We start from the raw sequence: 21782 nt of genomic DNA on the forward strand, positions 1-21782 counted from the left end.
AAATGGGGGCACTAGTACTTTGGACTACTGCAGGGCACCTGTGAGATTTTTTTTTAAATATATATTTTTTAAGAGAATGTGAAAAACAGAGCCAACAGAATACCATAATTATCAGGAAGATTATGTTTTAATGGATAAACTAGACAAGCTGACACTGATGGCGCATGCAGCAGCACTGTACTGAAAAAAATGTTTTGCACTGCTAAGAGAGTCCTTGGCAAAAACAAAATATTTGAAAGGGGGTACATTAGTGAAAAAGGTTTGAGAGCCATTGGCTTTTACAATATACACAGTAACAGTGCAAACTTGCAGGGAAAATTCCTTCCAAAGCATCCCATCAAACTCCATGCTTCTGCCCATACTTCAAACACGTATGAAGTCACAATACAAAAAAAAAAAAAAAAACAGCTGCATGTCTTACCTCTTGGACATCCTCTGGGTTCTTCCTGGAGATTATCTGTGTGGAAGAGGGAGAAGAGAACTGAATGAATGATTCCCATCTACAAGTAAAAGATGCCAGCGCTGGTCTTGTGAGGCTGGCACAAGTATGAGCAGGGACACAGCTCTGAGTGTGACAATGCGTGCATTATATAGCCAGTGACGGAGGTCTTGAGTGTAGGAACGAGACATCACCGACACTCAAAACAAGCAGGGTGGCAGGCAGGCGGGGAAAAGAAACTCAGCCAGTCTCAACTTACTTATTAAACTGGGAGCGTGCCCACATATAGTAACTGGAGGTCTGACAGAAGTGTGGATGAAGAATGGGATACGTCTATTCATTTTAGGGCTGAACAATTTTGAAAAAATATCGAAAAGCAATTACTTTGACTGTTGATGCACTTGTGATATGATTTTTCAATATTAGAGGTAATGATCATTTTTACAACATTATTATTATTTTGATTGAAAAACATGTTAAAATGACTATGATTTATTTGTAGGAATCTGTGACAAAATTAAGTCTGTAGAATTTGATTAGCAGGACAGGACATCTCTGCCTCATGACATTCATTAATTTTAAAGTTTTTTGAAACACATTTGCCTGATAGCGAGCATTTGAATCAGGTGTGTCTGAGCAGGGAAACATCTAAAACATGCAGGGCAGGGAGCCCTGAGGACCAGGACAGGGAAAACACTGTATTGCATGCAAGCGTCTGATGCCCACATCCATGTAACCGTGTATCACCACCCTAGCCTACAGCTACTACTTCTTGCTGGCATAAGGTGACAAAAATATTCCTCCAACATGCCTCCTGGCCACCCAGAAATGGAGACTAGAAAATCAGGTTGAAATAGCCTGCAGGTCTTCCTTGCATCCATCCAGTGACATTACTAGATGCAGGAAAAACGACATTCAATGCTGACATGTCGACATTTTTAAATACCAACTTATTCAGGCAGGCATTTAGTTAAAGAAGTATATTTTTTTTGCCCTTTCTGCTGTTACTTTTACTATTCGTATTTATTATAGTATCTATGAACGCATTTTTATATTTCTTTTTATCTGTTTTTGTTTGTTCATGTTTTAATTCTTGTATAAAGTTTACATGATTTTTAATGTTCTCTGTCTGGCACTTGTCTGTCTTTAATGTATGTGATTAGATACACACAAAAAAATGAGTAATGCTGATAAAGGCCTATGATGTCAGTCAGAATGACCAATAAAAAACATTTTTTTAAAATTACTTTTATATTCCATTTTTTTCTATTGCGTCTCATTTTTAATGCCATGCTGCTGTTTCGAATTCCATTTTATGAATGAATTGTTCTATGCATTTCTTTTCTGTTTTTTTATGTCATGCTGTTGTTTTTTTAATGCCACAACGAAAAGCAGTTTAAGTTGCGATGTAGAAAAGTTGCTACGTAAATAAAAGTTTATTTTACACTATTAGAACTTAGCTTTCTCCATCAATATTGCACACATTAAGGAATGTATTGCTTCAGTTGACTACATTTGCCATCAAAATTGATTGAGCATCCACATGAAAAATTAAAAAAAAAAAACTTCCCTTTAAGCACCCTGAATTCCACTAATCTGTATAAAAACGTGCTATGTTTGATTGATTGAACTCAGGCTTTGACTTTCCACAGCTCTCCATCCTGGCTTAAATAGCAGGTTGATCATCAGGATCCCCAGCAACGTTAACTAATTGCTTAGCCTACATCAAAGCATTTCTCTGAGAAACTTGCCTCAAAAATACAATGACATTATCAATCAGCTCTTTGGATAATGTTAGAGTCTGGATCGATTTTGTCTTTTGCTTAAAGACGTTTAACGTTGTCTCTTTAATTCTTGTTTATCGTGAGGCTACACACATCACTAATTAAGCTAGCTAGTTAGCTGTGTAGCGGTTAACCTGGCTAATACGGCGTTTAGATAGAATTTTATCAGTCTGGCTAATATTGCTAATGTAAATTAGCAAACAGACAATCACTTGGGGGTTAAAATATCTATATATATTTAATAATAAAAGCAGGTCTGAGTGTGTCTCTTAGCTACGTGTGTGTTGTTTACGAAAGCTGTCATCGTTGCCAGCTAATGCCCAAGAGGTTAAAATAACGTTATTCGTGTTTGCATCATATTAGCTTGGTTAGCACAGCTCAAGCTAGCTACAGCTAACAACACCTAGCATTAGCCTTGCTGTCAGAGTGCTCATCCTCCATTTACTTACCCTGGCGGTGACTTTGTACACAGTGTAGCCTTTCTGGTGCTTTTTAGGATCCGTGACAGTATAAAACCGAGCAAGTTCTCCTCTGTCCCGCTGCGATATCATTCTGATAGTGACAACATTGCCAAAGCTACCAGCCGGCTAGCCGTACACATTCATTCACTGACAGCAGCACAGTGACAGGCTGGCAAAAAAAGTTAGAGCTCCCCCTTGAGGAAAGCCTTCTTCTTCTTCTTCTTCTTTCGTTTTAATGGTGTGTCAACCTGCCTCTACTGTATTCTTCTTCTTCGCATTTTAAACGCACTGTATTTCACAGAACTTATTACATCTAATAAGACGTAACAAGCTGTGAAAACGTAATCTTTAACGATTTATATATGTGAAATATTTGTAATTTATCAATCACAGGATGGCTGGTCTGTTACAAGCTTTCATAGCCGAGAGTTTCATCTTTTAAAACATATTTTCCCACCAGAACTGAAAGGTAAAAATAAATAAATAAATACAGTTTTGTCCCATTTCTCAAGAATGAGTGTTAGACAAACACTTGAAATAATATATTCTTCTTTATCAGTCAGTAAACAAACAAAGCCATACCCTAATTAGATACCATACACTTACACTTTTGCCATCTTTTGAGCCATAAGTAAATGTTCGTGTCCTAGTTCACTTTCTATTCAGTCTTTCATTGGCTCCATGATACTGAAGTGAACTGAGGAAACTGCCATGGACGGACATTACTTATTGGCGTTAGGGAAATAAAACTTGTTTCTTTAATGTCACTTTTTCTGTTTTATTTATTTATTTATTTTATCTTACACCCAAAACCATTTACCCTCCACCACCACCTAACATAGATTTATTTTAAGGCTGTGATAACAACAGTTTTATAGTGGTATTCAGATTCTTTTAAGTTTACTTTCAGACACTTTAGAGTTAAACAGTATTTGCAGCTTGTGTTTCTGGCTGTTTTGACATGACAGTGAACATGTTATGTTTTGGTCAGTAGTATCAATGATGACCCTTCCTTGTAAATGTAATAGCACACTGAGCCCAGCAGAGGTCGACTTCAGCATGATAAATAAGCTCAGGGCCACTCCCTTCAGCTGCTGAGCCAGCTGTCAACAACACTGTGAGTAAACACACTACAGAGAGCAATATTTATATCATATACATTTCTATATATTTTATTAAATGTGTATTACTATATATTCATTCATATACATATATGTACACATGAGCTTTCATGTAAGACATAAAATAGTAGAAATACATTTAAAAATATACATATTTGGTTCATAAGCCTGATATAAAACTTTTCATGGTTCCAGCCTCTCAAACATTTTCTGCTTTTCCTCTCAGCTGTTTCAATCATTTTTATGATTTTCAGGTTTGGACCGTTGGTTGGACTAACCAAAACACTGAGAATGTGTCTCTTCTGGCTCTGGGTAATTCTGACAGCATTTCTCAATTTCAAATTTTCAGGATTTTTATAAACCAAACAGTCAATCAACTTATGAAGAAAATGATCAGTAGATTCGTCCATAATGATCATGAGTTGCAGTCCTAGTTTTAAAAAAAGAGCTCCAACTCAGTCAGCTACGACAGTAAAATTCTGCTTTTCTATCAACGCCCCGAGTCAGAAGCATCTAATGAGATCATCGTAACACTTTTTCTGCATTGAGCAGTTTCACTTTGAATACATTTTAGACATTTTCCCAAACATACTTACACATTTTTACTTAAATAACGTTTTCAATGCAGGACTTGTATCTTATTTGATTATTATCACAGTGTACCATTTTACTTAAGTGTCTCTATACGTCCTCTACTACTAATGAAAAATTCATCATGAATCTGAAGTGCTATCTTTTCCTCTTTGCTCATATGACATTTTATGCCCACCAACTAAGTGAATACGGATGAATACGGATAATAAGGATGTTGGAAAACACCATATTAACAGTTAAAAAAGAAGACTTAGACATGGAATTGGAATTGTAAAAATACAATATTAGGATTTATCATGTCCTTTTAAAGGTGAACATTTGGATGGCTGCTTTTGTTTTAAAAGGAACGTTTGGGATTTGACTGATGGTATTATTAATATAATAATAATAATTATTATTATTATTACAACTCTGCAGAGACTTGTTGGATCAATGAACATACATGAGTGGAAGCTCTCCATGCTTCTGTCTTGTGTTTCCTTCATTTGAACACTTGTTTCTGTTGTGATTGTCATGTTCAAGTGAAACTGAAGCACTGACAAAGGTCAATGGAAATAAGAGTTTATGAGAAATTTCACAGGAAGCTGTCTAATGTTTATAGTTGTACTTTGCCTCCACCTGCAGGACATAATGAGAAGTGATGAGTGTGGCTGATACAGCTGCAGGCTGTTCTCCCAGGTGAAGGTGTATAGAAGCAGCCGACCAGCAGGTTTGTGAAGGATTTTCGTGAGAAGTTGAAGATGAAGGGCTTATGCCTTGAGCGGAAGTTTAAGTTCATTTAAGCCAGGCTTTTTCGCTTGAGCTAACATTTCATTATCAACCATGAGGGAATACCCCCAAGCTGTTTGAATTTGTGATACGCTTTTTTTTTATTAGAAAAAAGCCACAAAGACACAAAAACTGCAAATACAAAAACTTTTATTTACACTATTTTGTGTATCGCTGCAACAAGTAGTCAATTTATTGTTCAAAAGAAAGTTGCCAATTATTTTGACAAGCATTTTTCAAGCAAAAGTATCTGATATTTGCTGGTTCTATCTTCTTATAAGGGAAGATATGCTGCTTTCCTTTGCCTAAGATTGTAAATAAAGAGTATTTCAGACTGCTGGTTGGACACAAGAAGCAATCTGAGGATGCCACTTTGGGCTCTGGAAAACTGTGATGAGTATTTTTGTCATTTTATAGACTAAACAATTAAATATAAAAATAATTGTTAGCTGACGCAAATGCTGTAAATGCAAACATAAAAACAAAGCCGTTTGTTCAAGATTCTCTTGGGAAGTCCTTCTCCGCCTCAAACAGCAGCTGGTAAATTTTAAATTTAACATCTGCTTTATGCACTGGGTTCACATTAGCCAGCATGTCCTTGATTACTTCACAAAACCGAGAGTCCGCATTCTCCTGTTGTGTTGGTTTCTGTCTCTCTTGATCCTGGTGCGCCGCGCAAAGGACACAATCTGTGGTGCGTCTCTCTGCGTCTGTGGTGCAGGGAGGTGTGAAGGGTTTAGGATGGTTAACATGGTGAGGAACAGGGGAGAGCAGGCCTGGATGTATTGACTGGATGGCGGCAGTGGCGAACATATTCAGGGGAGATGGCGAGTCCCTCATTGAGGGCGAAGAGCCGCCAGAGGAGGTCATCTCTGCAGAGGATGATGATGGTTCAGAACGTGATGGTGAGAGGGTTCCTGGCATCACTGAAGATACGGGTGGATCAATTCTTGTGGCATCTAGGGTGCAGTAGTTTAATGGGGTCTCCTGAACGTCATTGCTAAGTCCTGCCCCGTCATCCTTTAATAAAGATAAGTGTAATTATAATGCAGCTGCCTCATAAAACACCACATGATAAACACGGCACACAAAGCACACTGCAGACCAGTTTTATTCTCCTGAGTGGCAGGACACCCTGACTATTCTTATTTATGAGAATAAAAATATGAGGACACAACAATATATTATAATATGTATTCAATATGTTAAGAGAAAACTATTTGTATAGCTAGTATTAGTTAGTTTACTTTGTCTTTGGGCAGAAATGTTTGTGGAACTTTGTACAATGTATGTTATGATACCATATTGTCAAGATGTACCTGGGTCACGGCTGCACCTGTTTCACAAACATGGCGTCTTTTTTGTTTACTTTGTTCCAAAGTTATTTGAACATTTTGTTATATGGTGGTGGTCTATGAGTACAAGTGAGCACATGTGCTATAAACACCTGAAATAAACTACAATCGAGGGTGAGGAAGTAATGAGAATTATGCAAAAAGAGAGATGATATCGTGTCCAGAAGGAAACCTTTGATTTGTGAAACTCTCGCGAGATTTGAAAGCGTTGTTTCATCATTGTGCAAGTTGTGTAAATTAATTCTGTTTGATATTCTTAACGTGTGACTAGGTTTGCTAATAGAAAGGGCTGGGGAAAGACCCTAGTATGGCTTTACATGACGCCTAACATGAAACTTTTCGCGGGTCCGGGGTTCCCTTCTTGAAATAATTACCTTAGTCCTGCGAACAATCTCGCGAGATTTTCCTAAATAGGTTTTTCCCCTAAACCTACCTACTATACGAAGCCTACGCAGATTTACGTTAAACCACGGCTTTATCGCATTAGAAAACATAATTAGTTTGTTCAACGTGCATAATTAAAAAACAACGCGCACAGAACTCGCGTGATTTCAAATCAGATCTCAACTCTAGGGTTCCTTTCTAGACACGACCGAATTAACCTCAACAGGAGTAAACAACACGGATGTAAACATTGCACTTCTGTACTTCACCACTGTCTCTTACCTCCAGGTCTGTATTATTGTCCACGTCTCTGTGTTTAACGTACTGGGACAGCCACTCCAGCTCCAGCAGGATCGGCGGGACCTTCTTATAAACACCTGGGCCACCACCTCTCTTCGCTCTCCGAGTCCTCTTGGCTTTGACGAAGCGGTCCCTCGTGTTCTTCCACACCCTCCGACAGAAAGCCTCTTCTCTCCCCACGGCGGCGGCGATCTCTCTCCATGAGTTTGAGGTAATCGGGTTGTCCCTGTACTCTCGCAGTGAGCGGTCGTACAGGTGTTTGTACAGCCGTACCTGTTCGGACAGTCTAGTCTCGAACGCGTCCATCCTGAACACTGAACAGACTCTACACCGCTTTTTTTTTTTTCTTGGCGCGCGCCAAAAGTGACGTAATCGCGCCGCTTGCGTTTAGCGCGTAGACTGGCTCCGCGGCGGGCTGTCGAGCGTGTGGTCATGCACCCACGCCACGGCGCGCGCTGGACTAATGTGACGCAAACACCCTGGAGGAAATGGTGACATCAGCTCACGTGTTGAGTTGAGTTTTTCCTCATTGTTTCAACTAATTTCTTGAATGAAAATTACTTTTATTTATTTTTTTAACGTTTTTTTCAACTGCTAAGCATAGGTCAATACTGAAACCACTTCTTCATATTATATAGTATTAATACATTGTATTATATTGTAATAATAATACTGTATCCACAGTTCTCATTGCTTCCATTCAGTTCTTAAATGAGAATTACTTTTGTTTCTTTTTTAAAAATATTTTTATTTTCAACTGCTAACAGGCACAGGTCAATACTGAAGTCTCTTTTTCATATTATATAATAATACAGTCTGCATTATTACAATTTTTCTTCTTAGCTTTGGCTCAAACTATAAGTTTACCTACCTCTGTATTTACCACTACACCTCTGCATGTAACACATCGTTGCACAAATACATTTACTATACATGAGTATGAAGGAAGGCTGAAATGTGTGTATTCTTTTTATGTGTGCTACAAATTGAAATTTGAGTTTAAAAACAGTAGCATTCAGCTAAAAAACAAAACAAAAACAACATTCTTTAGTAGCTGTTGTGTAACACAGTTTTTGGACTCAAACAATAAGTAAGCCGTCAGTGTCAACAAAAAACAAAAAAACAAAACAGAGATTTGTATATAAGAAGTATTTCCAGGAATGACTGAATTAATTTTCACATAAATCAATATTTGACTGAAAACACTGTAATTTAATTTTTAGCAAATTAATCCAAAGTTTAACTTCATTTCTGGTTCTTGAATGTAGAATTAAAGTAAACTGAAGGGAAAGTGAAAAAAAAAACATGGATTAAAGCCTTCACATAAAGCTTGGAATATAATTCAAATCAAAACTATCTGCCAACAGTTGGCACCTTTTATTGTTTATCATCTAAAAGGTCAAAGGTCAGCTTCACTGTGACATCATAATGTTCAGCTCACAGTCAGTCCACTGTACTCCTCTGTAAAAAGTTATTAAAGGTTTTAGCTACCGCTGAAGAACATGGCCATGGTGTCAAGTCCAGGCCTGAACACATCTACATGACAATATTCCATCTGAGTCATAGCGCCACCAACTGGCAACAGGAAGTGACATGTTTTAGACTTTGACATACTCTTCCTCACCAATTGACCATTTGTAACGCTGTAATTGTTTGTAACATTTTGTCAAATGGCGTTGCCCTGGCGCCACAACTCAGGAAGTTGTTGTAACTTTGCGCTTCATGGTCAATTACACCGCAAACTTGACATGTTTGATAAGATACCCAGACTAAACACATGTACAGGACAATAGTTAGTCAGTGTTGCAAAATGGCACCATAGCGCCCCCTATAATAGTTTAATGAAGCAGCCCCAGCAGTACGTCTCATCTGCATATACAAAAATTAGTAGGCACATGTATTATGTCCAGGCGTACAAAAAAAGCCCCTTGGAGACTAAACTGAACAGGAAGTCGGCTACTTTGATACTTTGGTCAATTTTGGCGTTTTCCACAAGTTTTATTTCAACAGACTCCTCCTACAGAATTAATCAGGTTGACTTCTAAATTGGTGTGTGGCATCTAGACCAGTTTGAAATCAAAAGTTATTAAAAGACTTAGATATCATTGAAGGGTGTGACCGTGGCATGGCGTTTGAAGTCTCGCCATGAAACACGGAGTTGCTGTAATTTGAGTATAAATGATCCTATTAGCCCTATTTAACAGCCAAAATTATTTTGTTTGTGCCACCTACTGGTAACAGGAAGTTGGCCTCATGTGACACTTATCATCTGATTTATATGAAACTTTCATTGTGTGGTCAATAGATAGATAGATAGAGTGTAATTGCAATGTCTAACCACAAGGTGGCTCCCCATCCTGCTTTATTTAAGGGTATGAACCAGCCCTTCCAGCTCACATCCACTGTGAGCTCTGGTGTGTGTGCCAAGTGTAACGTTGCGTTGAGTGGTTGGATGTGAAAGCTTGGGATGAGGGTCAGTGGGGAGCATGAGAAGGGTTTTGGCACCCCGCTACGGTCTAACAGAGAGAGTGCATTGTTCTCTGACCTAAATTTCTTGACCTGGAACTGCAGGGAAAAAAAAGGTCAGGATGAATGGGACGCAGCAACATGTCTTTACTCTCCACTGCGCCAACACTCGCTGGTCAGACCATGACATCATCCAACTGTCAAACAACATTTTCTGACAATTAGCCCCTCTGAAAGGAGCATAGAGGGCAAGATCTGGTTTCAGTTACCCCCAAACACTCATAATTATTCATGTTATATATTAGTCATCAACATATTAAGAGATTACTGGTAAAACATCCAGACAGAGTGTATTTATATCTGAATCCAGCACTTTCATCCTTGTTTCCTGATCAGATATTAAATTGACTGGGAAGCGCTGGGCTTTTTCTAATTTTAGAAGTTATTTTTCAATGTTCACAAATGGAAAGAAAAGAAATATAAAGAAATATATAAACTTACAGGAGAGGGGCTTTACAGTTTCCAATGGATGATCAAGAAAAGGCCTCCAAACATCCATAACCTTTTCTAAATTATGCTGTTCTACTTAAATAATAAAATACATCTTTTAAAAAACATTTTAAACAAATTTTATGCTTACAAGTGTAGGAGTATATTTTTTTAGCTGCAACCATGAGTAACATCCTGATGGTGCTTATAAACAAAAAATACTTCCTTACAATCAGTCATCTTATCATTCATGTTCTTGTGTCTGTGAATTGTTTTTATTTGTTAAATCAACAAAAATAAGTTTTTAAAAAGTAGAAAATATTCAGTTGTTTGTACACAAAGGAGGAAAAATTGTCTGCATCTGCATAAAAAGTTCTGCATCTTTCTTATTGTGCTGACTTTGGAGCCCCCTGTGGACAAAAGCGGTAGTGTTTCAACCGTAATTTCCTCAAAATATGTTAATAATAAAATTATCTAAATAAAATTCTCCTCCTCCTTCATTGTAACTGGTTAACATAGCACTCGCTGTAACTCTGCATGTGAAAATGTAAACAGATTTGTTTCATCTGATTTCAAGAAGAATCCGACTTGGTGGCGACCATTAGCTAACGTTCGCTAACTGTGTAAATATACGCCTTGATTAGCGTTCTTTGTGCAACTTCAAATTTTGAATGAAGTTGGAAGTTGTTGCGTTTCCATCTTTCAACCCACAAGTTTTACATAATGCATTTAGTTTTTTATTGGCCACTTAATTTTTGTACACAAACAATTATCTTTGTTATAATTTTTTTTTCCAATAATTTGTCTTCATGGCTCTCTCCTTCAGTTTTATTGGATGCCGTTGAATTAGTTCAAACAAAGTGGATCTGGGGAATTAAGTGTCAACATACTGAGAACGAATAGCGTTAATGCTAGTTGAGTCAGAAAAATGAAGGGAAATTAAATTATTCCTTGCAAACTTTTTAACATACTTGGTAAGATATGAAGTATTGTCAAGTCCAAATGAAGTAACGAGTCATTAAAGTCTTTTTTTTTAACCTTATTTAGACGTGACACAGAGACACACTGATGTCACTCTTTGGCTCATCAGCATCTCAAACACATCCAGTGGCATCATCACATTTATGGGCGTGTCTTGGCGAGGTCATTTTTCTGTGCTCGCGAGCTCGTCTTGGTGCGTAGAAGAGGTGGAGGTGGAGGAGGAGGAGGAGGATAAATCTCATTCTCTTTTTCATCACACCGACTTCATTCTTCACAGCCCTTTGATGAGACAGGGGAGCAAACCTGGGTGGAGTCTGGAGATTTACGGCCGACAGAAGCGTGCAGGCCATTAAAGCCCGGCGGCCTGCTAATGAACAGTCGGTGCAATCACAGTGAGAGGAGTACAGTATGTACAGAGCTCATCGATCCACTGTCATCCTTAGGGACACGTACGCTGTAGTCTGACCCTGTCGCATCAAAGGACAACAAGATTCATCTTTATCTTCTAATCAGAACTCATGTTGGATTATATGGTGCTGTATATCTGACCTCAGACTACATGTTATTGTGTTATGGTTTAAATCTGCAACCTTTATGATCAAAAGAGACATTTCTGACCAAAAAAAAATCTGTCTGGAGCTGCAACTATTGAACTATCTTTCTCCATGAAGACTTGTTTTTCCTTTGGCGTCCATAGCTAGCTTATGGAGACTCATTAAGACTAGTCACCGTCAAACTTTAGACTTCAGATATGCAGCACATTTTAGCTGGTCAAGTATTACAACTTTGTCTTCTAAATTTAGTGGTTACATATTTTTACAGTCGGCAAATGTAAGAATCACATCACACCGTAAAAAAAAAATAGCTGAGGCAACGTACTGCAGTAGATTTTTTAATTCTGAGCCAAACTCAAACTCTCAAGTTTTGACATAAAGTTAAAAAAGTTTACCAACCTATAATCTTTAGTTGAGATCTTCTTTTTTTATAAACTTGAATCTTTGAACTTAAAAAAAAACTGTATTTCAAAAATACGTCACAGTGAGCTGTGCAACTGATTTGTAATTATTTTGGTGCCTGAAAATTAAATGGTTTTAAATGAAAATATTAAAAATGTAATTTTTTTCCACTTCACTTGAATTTAACTAACTTAAGAGTTTGAGTTGGGCTCAAAACTCAGAAATCTATTGTTGTATGTTGCCTTGACATGTTGAGTTCTTAATAGATCTACAACCATGATAAATAAAAATTGAGATGTTTAAAAAATAACCAAGGTGTTTTTATAAGTACAGATAATTTAAGTAGCATGGTCACATTGATAAGACAGATGTAGTTCTGGGTCAGACACTTAGCTTTTAGACAAGGGGTGGACATTGACCCGGTCCACTTCAGCAGTATCAAGTTAAAGTTAAAAAGCAAAAAAAAAGTTGCGCTGAAATGGCGAATCTTGTTTACTAAATACTGATCGAAAGTGTGGATAAGTGACTTCTGTTTTAAAAAGAGAGTTCAGATTCACTGAAGTCACACAATAACAGAAACAAGCTAACAGATCGAGGCAGAGGCAGACCAGCAACTCCTGTGTTCTGCGGGGTAAAATCACAGATTTCAGCTGTGGGGTTTGGTTGGTTTGGAGACAGTGATATGGCAGAAAAGGCTGTCAGGTGGAAAAGTAAAGCAGTAGCATGCACACTGCTCCTCTCTGTTTCTCCAAACTGGGGGCGTGTCGATAAGCATCGACTGTAGGTAATACACTGGTTGTGGATAAGCACCTCATACAACCTCACTTCAGAAAATCTGAACTATCCCTTTAAGTTTCACAGGTACTCAGTCAAAGCAGAACTCTAATTCGACGGATTAAACACCGCTGAGTGGCAATTACAGTTTTGGAGTCAGCCGCAAAATAGCAACAAAATTACCCCTTCATGGTGTGAATGAATGCATCGTGCCACCGCCTCCCCCAGCAAACACACACACAACATCATTATTCCTTCTACCCCCCCCTCCTCCCTTTGGGTATTGACGTGCAGCCTGCAGCCCCAGCTGTTGTTGAGCTCCAAACTGTGCAGCGTGTTGTCATCAGAGCGGCGGCGTCTCGTGGGAGAGCAGAGATGAGTGCTGTAATTAGCGGGGAACGAGGCCAGCGGCAAGCCGAGTGTTCCTGCGGGGCCCCCGGAGGCCTCGGGGGACTTTAAAGACGCGTGGCTAACCTGTGGGGCAATACCTGTGGCTTTTAGTGCAGAGTCAAAGCGTGATGTGTAGCAAGTGCTGATTTGTTACATTTGAACCAATGAAAAAAAACAGGTTTACAGACAGTTTGGAGGTGATTATTGCTTGTTATCAAAGCAGGGAGGATAACAATAATCGATAATCAACTTTGGTTCATAAGAGCCGATTCACAATTCATGTCAAGCCCTTGATTTTTCAGCTGAGTAACAATGGATTACATGTAACTAGAAATACATAATCAGATTACAAAAAATAATCAGACCAGATTATTATGTACGTAAAATATGGAAAATTTGAAATTCGGAAACTTTTTTTCACATGTTCTATGAAAAACACGAAGTTAACACAACAATCGCTAGCTAAGCTAATCATCACGACTCAGTCACCAAACACCAACAGCTAACATGGCGCTAGCTAGCGACATGTCCTTTGGCAGCAAAAGAATAAAACTGTGTGTGAAGAGAATTTAGGCAGGAAGAGGCAGGAAAAATGAGAAGACAGGAGAAGCTGAAAAGTATAACTTTGGGTTATGTTACTCAGAAATATTACTTGTGCTGTTTTGTTTTTTTTTAACAAACTTCTCTACAAAACCAAATTGTTGTGGTCGATTTAAATCAATAATTTGATATTTGTGTAGATGGCTCCTAGTACAGAAGGGGGCTAATAACTATACTACTAAACACAGACAGACAGATACTTTATTTTTACTTAAAAAAAAAATAGCTTTGATGTAGTTAAGCTACTTTTGTCATTTTATTGTAGCTTAGCTTGCTACATTTCTCTGGTGGGTAGCTCCAGTGTAGTGAAGCTTCATTTAATGTAGAATAACTTGTAGCTGAGCTCACTACATTTTCCAAGTAACTTGCCCAACACTGCTTTTATCCTTAAACACCACCTAAGATGAATTTATTCATTTTATAGGAGTTAAAATTTAGTGGAGCTAAATGTTGATTAACCAGTTAGATGAATGACAAAATTATTTGGCACCAATTTTGATAACTGATTAATCATTTAACTCATTTATTGAGCAAAAATACCAAACAGCTGCTGGTTCAGGCTTTGTCTTTTGTAACACGTGTAATTTTAAATTAAATATTTTTGCCTTCTGGACCAACAAAACAATGAATTTACAGTATAAAGGTGTTGCTTTGAGCTCTGTGAAATTGCGACAGATATTTTTCATTGTCAGACATTTCATGGACTAAACAACTAATCGATCAATTTAATAACTGATAGATTGAATGAAATTAAGTTGTCAGTTGCAGCTCTGAAGTTGAGACCTTAATTCTACATTCATGTTAAGTGTAGTTATTTTATTTTATCATCATTCCAAATGCAGTTTTCTTGACCCTCAGATAAAATTAATCAAAATAAGTTAGACCCTTACACTGTTAGCATGTGCAATAATAAATGACTTGTGTTTTTGTGTATGTGTGACGCTGATGCAGCCACTGTCTGTCCATGTCTGCGTGCGCTGGTGTGTGCAGGTGTATGACGACTGCCTCTGCTCCATCTGCGTCTGCCGCTGCTGATGAGTAAAGCCATGAAATAGATCCAGCTGGAGATGTGCGGAGGAGACTGAGGCCTCCTGGGAAATCATCCACACCTCTCCACCGGCACCGTGTCAACTTCTTTAGCACCCCAGAGAGCTATCAATAAGTGGGTAATTGAATTTTAAGCACAAACACTGCTGTCAAATGAGCGTCGATGGGTGTGTATGTGTGTGTGTGTGTGATGGGGGATGTTTAGCAGTGTGAACATGGTGAGGCTGTCATGAAACCCTCACGGGGGGGTTTGCACAGGAAGGATGAATGTTTAATCCATTAAATAACAATTACAGGCTGTAATGGTCCAGAGTGGCTGCTGGAGGGAAGGAGGGAGGCAACATGGCTGAAGTGTGCACGTGCCTGTTTGCTTCTTCAGGACACAAAGCATCCTGACATCACCATGTTTGAGTGAACATGTTACTGGGGATGGGACGATACTTGGATGGCGATTCAATATTCCGACTTATTATGATTTCTGTTTGCTTTCTAGAGACTGTATCATATTTTAAAAAACAGTGCAAATCACATGTCAGTCTTTCTGAGTTTTAAAAAAACTGTAAAATAGTAAATAAAACACATTTTTTTAATGTTTTACTGCTCTTCAAGAAAACAATAAACAGCATAAGAGCAGAGAGCCCCTAAAAACTACACACAGGAGAAAGAGTGTTTCAGTTAACAACCTTCTCATAAGAAATTGAACTTTGAAACTGAATTTTAAGTTTGAGTTTTGACCCTCTGAGGTTCCTGTATCTTTGCAGTGTGTAAGAGTAGCAGACTGAATAATGTGAAGTCAGCAGCTCTTACTTAATTTTCCATGGAGCAAAGCCATTGTACGACTCTTAGTATGAAGACAAATGTCATTTTATGTTAAAGGGACAGTTCATCCAAAAATTAATATTCAGTCATTATCTACTCATTGGAAAGCACAGTGTTGGAGAATCTCTGCAGGTTAGTGAATGGTGACTAGTTTTTAAATGTTAAAAAAAAAACTGGGGAAAAAAACCCAAAATGCCTCCTTACTGATTGTCTGGTGTAATCCAAATCTCTTAAAGTCACGGCCTCCCGTTTGCACGCCATCACAACATGCACACGCTCCAAGCTAAGGATCTACAGGGAACATTCAGGCTAAAAACATGCTGTAAATAAAATGTTTTTAGTCAACTTGGCATGTTACGGCTTTAGGAGCCTTGGATTACAGCAGACGAGCAGTATGGAGGCATTTTCTGTTTTATTGTGTTGCTTTTTTCATGCTTGAAAACTGGTCACCATTCGCTTAATTTGTTTGGGAGATTCTGCAACACTGTTTTCCTGTGAAACTCCAGCAGTGTTTTGTGGACTGAAAAACTAAACCTGACCTTCAGTCGGCGTGAGGGCGAGTAGATGTGGAGGTGGGTGTGGTTAACAGTCAGCTGTGTGAGAGAGAGAGGTGTTGGGAGGATGGCTCGTGAGAGCTGTGTCTGGTGAGCTGATTAGTGCAGCTGCTGCTGGTTTCCTAATTACACTCTCCCCTTCTTATGCAGTAGTGTGGTGTCCATCAGATGACTTCTGCTCCCACAACAAGAGGAACCCTGTCTGGGTTTTTGGTTGCTTTTTGAGCTGACCTGTGCTTGACGTGCCGCAGGGCAGCAAGACACAAGTCTTAAATTGTTGAGTTATGTTTAGTCTTGCAAGCAGGAGTCATATTATAAAGTATATTGTCTGAGAGCTGGATCTGTATGTTTGTGCCGGGGTGAACTCACTGAGGTAGCAAGACACCTTCAGCGGACAATTCAGGAATCCTAAAGTTAAGAATCACGATATTTCTCATTATTGGCTGTGCCCAGGTCTTTATTCAATAAAAGGAGCACCAGGTAATCATCACCACTGTTGATTGAATCTTTTTTTTTTTTGATAAATTGTGTCACACTTTATTACTTATTTACTCAGGTGGATCAATTTCATACCGTTTATTCACATTGCTGTTGGTGTTTAAAGGCCTTTAGGCACACTAACTCATTATTTCAAGATACTCAGTCATTATTTTGAGCAGGTTTCTCATTATAATGACTTACAGGACCTTTTTTTTTCATCACAATGGTAGAAATGGGCTTCTATACTTTTAAAAGCAGCTTGTTGTCAGTAAAAAGAAGCTCTTGTCTTGAGAGTCAGAAGTGAACAGATGTTTGGGGAGATTACATTTTCACTCTGACTGTAAATTAAGTATGTGGACTGCATGACAAAATAACTTTCTGAAGCAGCAAGACAGGAAAACACAAGGTGTTAATTCAAGGGAAGTCATAAAAAATCATACAAACTGAAAAATGGAATCAAATGTTCATTCATAAAATAAGAAAATGATCATTTTGCATTGAGTGGTCAGTCTAGCATAAAGTGTGTGACTTCACCCTCCCTTACACTCTGGACAGACACACACACACACACACACACACACACACAGGCCCCTGAACACAGTGTGTCAGTGTGATTGTTAAGTTGCACTCCTGATCCAAAACGAGTTTGCTAGCTGTGTTTTTCTCATGCTGCTCACACAATGGCCTGTATATGGGAGCTGCCTGGTGGCATTGCTTAATTAGGCGAAGAGTTGATTCATTTGCACTAATTGACAGCTAATTAAAGGAGTGAGGGCACATTGAATTGACGTTCCTCTGAGCAGAGAGGCTTTGACTGCAGGGGAGGCTAGAGAGAGCGAATTATGAAATATTGAGTTTTCTGGGCGCCACCTGCCATTAGAAGTGGCCTCAAACATATGGACCTGTGTGTGTGTGTGTGTGTGTGTGTGTGTGTGTGTGTGTGTGTGTGTGTTTGGTTAAACAAACTCATCCGACAGTGATGATATGCAGCCTGTAGAGCTCAGCTGCTTGTGGTTCAAAGTTTTCTTTAACTACAAGACAAAAGCTGAATGTGAAGCTCAGATAATAATAAATAACTACCAAAGTCAATAAGTTTATGTTTTCTGTGCTGTTTGTTTGTCTTATGAAAAAACTACTGGACCATTTTCTTTATAAAAGACTGGCTTTGGCGAAATACACTTCTTAAAGGAGAAATCTGTAATATATTTACAGATGCCGCGTCCTTTGAAATGTCTATTCTGGGCCGTAACTTGTGTTTTTGTTTGTTAATTAGAGTTCAAATCAATGCTGAATGTTCACCAAATTAGTAAGTGTCTGTTTATGAGTCTTAACAAATCATTAATAATATTTTAGAAAGAGTAGATGGTTATAACAGTTAATCTGAACAATATGGTAATGGAGTCTGGCAGGCAGTCGCTGAACTCAAACTCCAGAGTGTGTATTTTCAGAGCAGTGGGCTTTAAAAAAAAATCAGTATCGGCTTAAGTGTATGCAGTTTTTAGAATATCAGATCAATATTGGAAGAAAACTTGTTCTGCAGTTTTGGTTCACATTCCGTTTCAGGGTTTTTATTCAATTTTCACTTTTAAAGGAGCAATATGTAGGACTTGAGAACTTGCGAGTTGGCAACGTAGATAGCCTATTAATTAGGTTGAAATCCTATTCAACAGACTCAGAAGGTAATATAAAGATATTTTTGATGCACCTCGTGGCTCTCTGTAAAGAGACATGGCTGCTCCTGATTCCTGCGTCTGTTTTCCACACGTTGGCAGCTGCTGCAGGTTTGGGACGCCGTCACAGGAGGTTAACACGAGTTGTCTGCGGTGCGAAGGCCCGGCAGCGAAGGTCCTGAGTGAGTCAGCTCAAATTCGCTCTCTGCAGGAGACCAAGAATAGGCAGTCTTCATGTCTGGTGCTGCCCATGTGAATCAAAAAAAAGACAATTAGGGGCTTATTAGGGTCTCGGGGAGTCCGCTCGCCTGCTCAGCCCCAGCTCTGAGCCGCTGCCATGGCTCAAAACAGGCAGGGGCATTGTCTCACCTAATTACGCTGAAACCAAAGGCCCCTTTTTGTGTTGCTGCTGCCATGCCTGTCCGATTCCCTTCTCCTGCCTAACTACTAGTCCGCTGTGGAAGTGTGCTAATTAGACAAGAAATGGGCCCAAGTAATTATGTCAGTTCTCGTTAGGAGTAACCACAATGAGGTATATTATTTTGTCAAGAAAGTTTTGGAGTTGGGGGCCCTCTCTCCCACGTTCCCCAAAGTATTTTGCTCATTACGGCAATAACACATCTGCACATGGGACGGGGGAATGCGGCACACTCGGCAAGTCAGAGTCCCCGACGAACTTCAGAGCACAAATAGATGCACTCATACAGAAATGGAGACTATAGAACGGCAGTGGCATGAAGTTATTGCCCTAATTAATGCTTTGTGCCTGCAGAGCAAACTGTTGAATCACCAGTGGCACATTGTTCGGATTGTGAGAGCCTTTTGTTTCTTCTACTTAATAGGATGTTTTGATCAACGGCTGCTTGGTGACCTGGCTCTTCTTCTTAAACGCCGAGCTCTGGGAAACGGCAATTAGCTAGATTAGAGGAGCCATTTCTGGAGCCTCGAACAAAGACAAAGATGGATCAGACAGTCAGACATGGTTCAGAAACTCATCACTGACCAGGACTCTTATTTATTTTATTTATTGAGATAAGATAACAATCATGCATCATTTAATACTTTTGATAGAAACTATAATACTGGATTACTTATCTCTATAAAGTTAGTGGTCCTGTTTGTACAGTTTCTCCTTCAAGATCTTGAATCGTGTTATTTACCAACATTAAAATTGCTCAGTATATAAAATTAGATCTCAAAATCATGAAAAAAATAAGCAGTTTTCTTTGCTCTGAAATGCTGGGGGCGTCTCCGCTCAACCTGAAACATGGACGATCTGTCTAGCAACTTTATTGGACATGTCCAGAGGTGTCTGAGCCACCAGAGCCAGAGGATGGTGACAGGATGTTTTTTGTTTCTTTATGTGTTGGGATGTTGGAGCTGAAGGGCGCTGAAGTGAACTGCTGGGCTGATTTGGACTGAGAGAGTTGCTGGGATACGTTCGTAACTGACAGTTAGGGAGGGCGAAGGAAGAGGGAGGCGGAGTTGTTCATGTTGGGAGACCACGGCTCCGGCACGTCACCGAGCCACGTTTCAGGTCCGCCCAAAAGATCCTGAACACAGAAAACAGTTTAACAGTCTAACTCCAAAGTACAGTACTGCAGTTAATCAGAAAGCAATCATTGCAAGTTATAATATAGCCTTGCTTGCTGTATGATGGTCTTTGTGTGTGTGTGTGAGAGAGAGAGAGAGTGAAAGACAGTTACTTTGCTTTAAAGCTAAGCTGTAATCTTGGTTTTTGTGTTTGTTCCCTGCCTGTCCCACCACTGTTACCGTGACATGGTCAGACATGACCTATTTCGAACTGGTGTTAACGTCTAAAATATTTGTCCGTGAATGTTCTCATTCATCCAGGTCATTTTAATCTCAAGAAAAGATTAAATCGAAGGCAACTGAACTTGTTTATGTGTCTCTGAAGACATTTCGCCCCTCATCCAAGAAGCTTCATCAGCTCATGCATGTCGGACTAGTCTGAGCTAGTCACACTGTCAGACTAGCTCAGACTCAGACTGAGAGGCGAGATGTTGTCAAAGACATATAAACAAGTCCAGTTGCCTTTGACTTAATCTTTTCTTGAGACGTCCAAAATATTATTTACACTGTCAGATAACTTAGGCTGATCCTGCTTTTGATTAATTAATGTTTTGTTAAATTTGTACCAAGAAACACACACAGGTTTGAATGACTGTGAGTGTGTGTAAAGTACCATTTGTTTATATACATAATATAGAAATTCACTGACACTTATTACTTTAACTCTAGAAACAGGTTTGTTAAGGCATGATGATGATTGTCAGAGAGTTGAGATGTGAATGTTTTCTAGGTGTTTATTGTGATATAAATTGCACACTTTTCCCATTAAAGAAATCCTTAAATTACCAGCAAAGTAAATGATGCTGCACCACTTTCATCTTTCATCTGGTGTTCCTTAACTAGGTGAGAAATTAGAATAAATAAATTTGACAGACATGAAGTTTTCTGCCTCTGTCCAGTCAGATAGCGTTTACAAAAGGACAGATGCAGCCTCTGCTGGGACCCACAACTGCCTTATGAAGTGCTGTAATGCATTGTGGGATTGTTCATGCCTTCAGTCTTGCAGGTAACACATTTTTCCTCTTCTCACACACATCCAAAATTTTCAATTTTAATGTTCATTATTGTACTCAATGTACATTAAATGTAAATAGTGCATTAGTAACTAAGTAATGATTTAAATTATCTGAATTTGTTTTTCACAAAGTCTAAATCAGGTATATAGATCACATTAATATCGCAAACCCAAATTCATATATTGTCTTTTTCAGCCATTGTCTTATGTTCAACAAATGGTTTCACTTTTACTATCATGGGTCCCTTTGAATTTTTTCTAAAGATAGTTGCTATGGACGTCCCAGCAGCACATATGGGAACACTTTAGTGGATATGAGGAAATACATAGAGATGAAAGAGTTTTTCCTCACAACATTCAAAGGTCATGGTGATTTTATGCAGCTAATTTTCCCCCCCGATTTTCCTAAATTTAACTGCTTTTATGCAACCAAACAGGTCCCCACAGCAGCAGAATTATTTGTTTTTATTTAAAATTCAGACTTGATGTCACTGTGACTCATCTGGTGAAGTGAAAATACTCATTGATTCGGGATACGGATGAGGTTCAACAATTTTGGCAATGTAAGTACAACTGTTGTATCCTCTGAACTTGCTTTTGTTAATATCTGAATGTTTTTCAGAGATAAACAAAGTATCTGATTGATTATCAGATTTCAGTGTGTTATTATTGGTCTTAAAGTATTTTATATTTGCTCAGACCCTGTTTTCAGTCCATTCAGTTTTGGCCTCGAAATTATACT

The 21782-nt window shown here is 38.7% G+C and overlaps 2 protein-coding genes and 1 long non-coding RNA gene across 3 annotated transcripts in view; 1 reads left to right on the plus strand and 2 right to left on the minus strand.

The window, feature by feature from the left end:
• The window catches only part of rps6kc1 (ribosomal protein S6 kinase B1), a 42359-nt gene extending 39515 nt beyond the window's left edge, over positions 1-2844 (minus strand). The window contains exons 1-2 of the mRNA XM_084737739.1: positions 2673-2844; positions 422-457 (exon numbers count right to left, since the gene is read on the minus strand). Of these exons, the coding sequence (XP_084593865.1) occupies positions 422-457; positions 2673-2774 (138 nt within the window). The 5' untranslated portion in view covers positions 2775-2844. The remainder of the gene's footprint in view (positions 1-421; positions 458-2672) is intronic.
• Positions 2845-5625: 2781 nt separating this feature from the next.
• On the minus strand, positions 5626-7604 carry LOC146314598 (uncharacterized). The gene is made up of 2 exons (XM_084737677.1): positions 7189-7604; positions 5626-6187 (listed from the first exon to the last, which is right to left on the minus strand). The coding sequence occupies exons 1-2, from the start codon at positions 7510-7512 to the stop codon at positions 5663-5665; spliced, it is 849 nt and encodes a 282-aa protein (XP_084593803.1). The 5' UTR covers positions 7513-7604; the 3' UTR covers positions 5626-5662.
• Positions 7605-14813: 7209 nt separating this feature from the next.
• Positions 14814-21782, plus strand: LOC146314599 (uncharacterized). The gene is made up of 3 exons (XR_014771944.1): positions 14814-15024; positions 20925-21031; positions 21521-21782. It is a non-coding gene; the product is annotated as an uncharacterized LOC146314599 (long non-coding RNA).

Source organism: Lutjanus erythropterus, chromosome 15 (genome assembly GCF_056507025.1).
Source record: "Lutjanus erythropterus isolate fLutEry1 chromosome 15, fLutEry1.hap2, whole genome shotgun sequence".
Lineage (NCBI taxonomy): Eukaryota > Metazoa > Chordata > Actinopteri > Lutjaniformes > Lutjanidae > Lutjanus > Lutjanus erythropterus.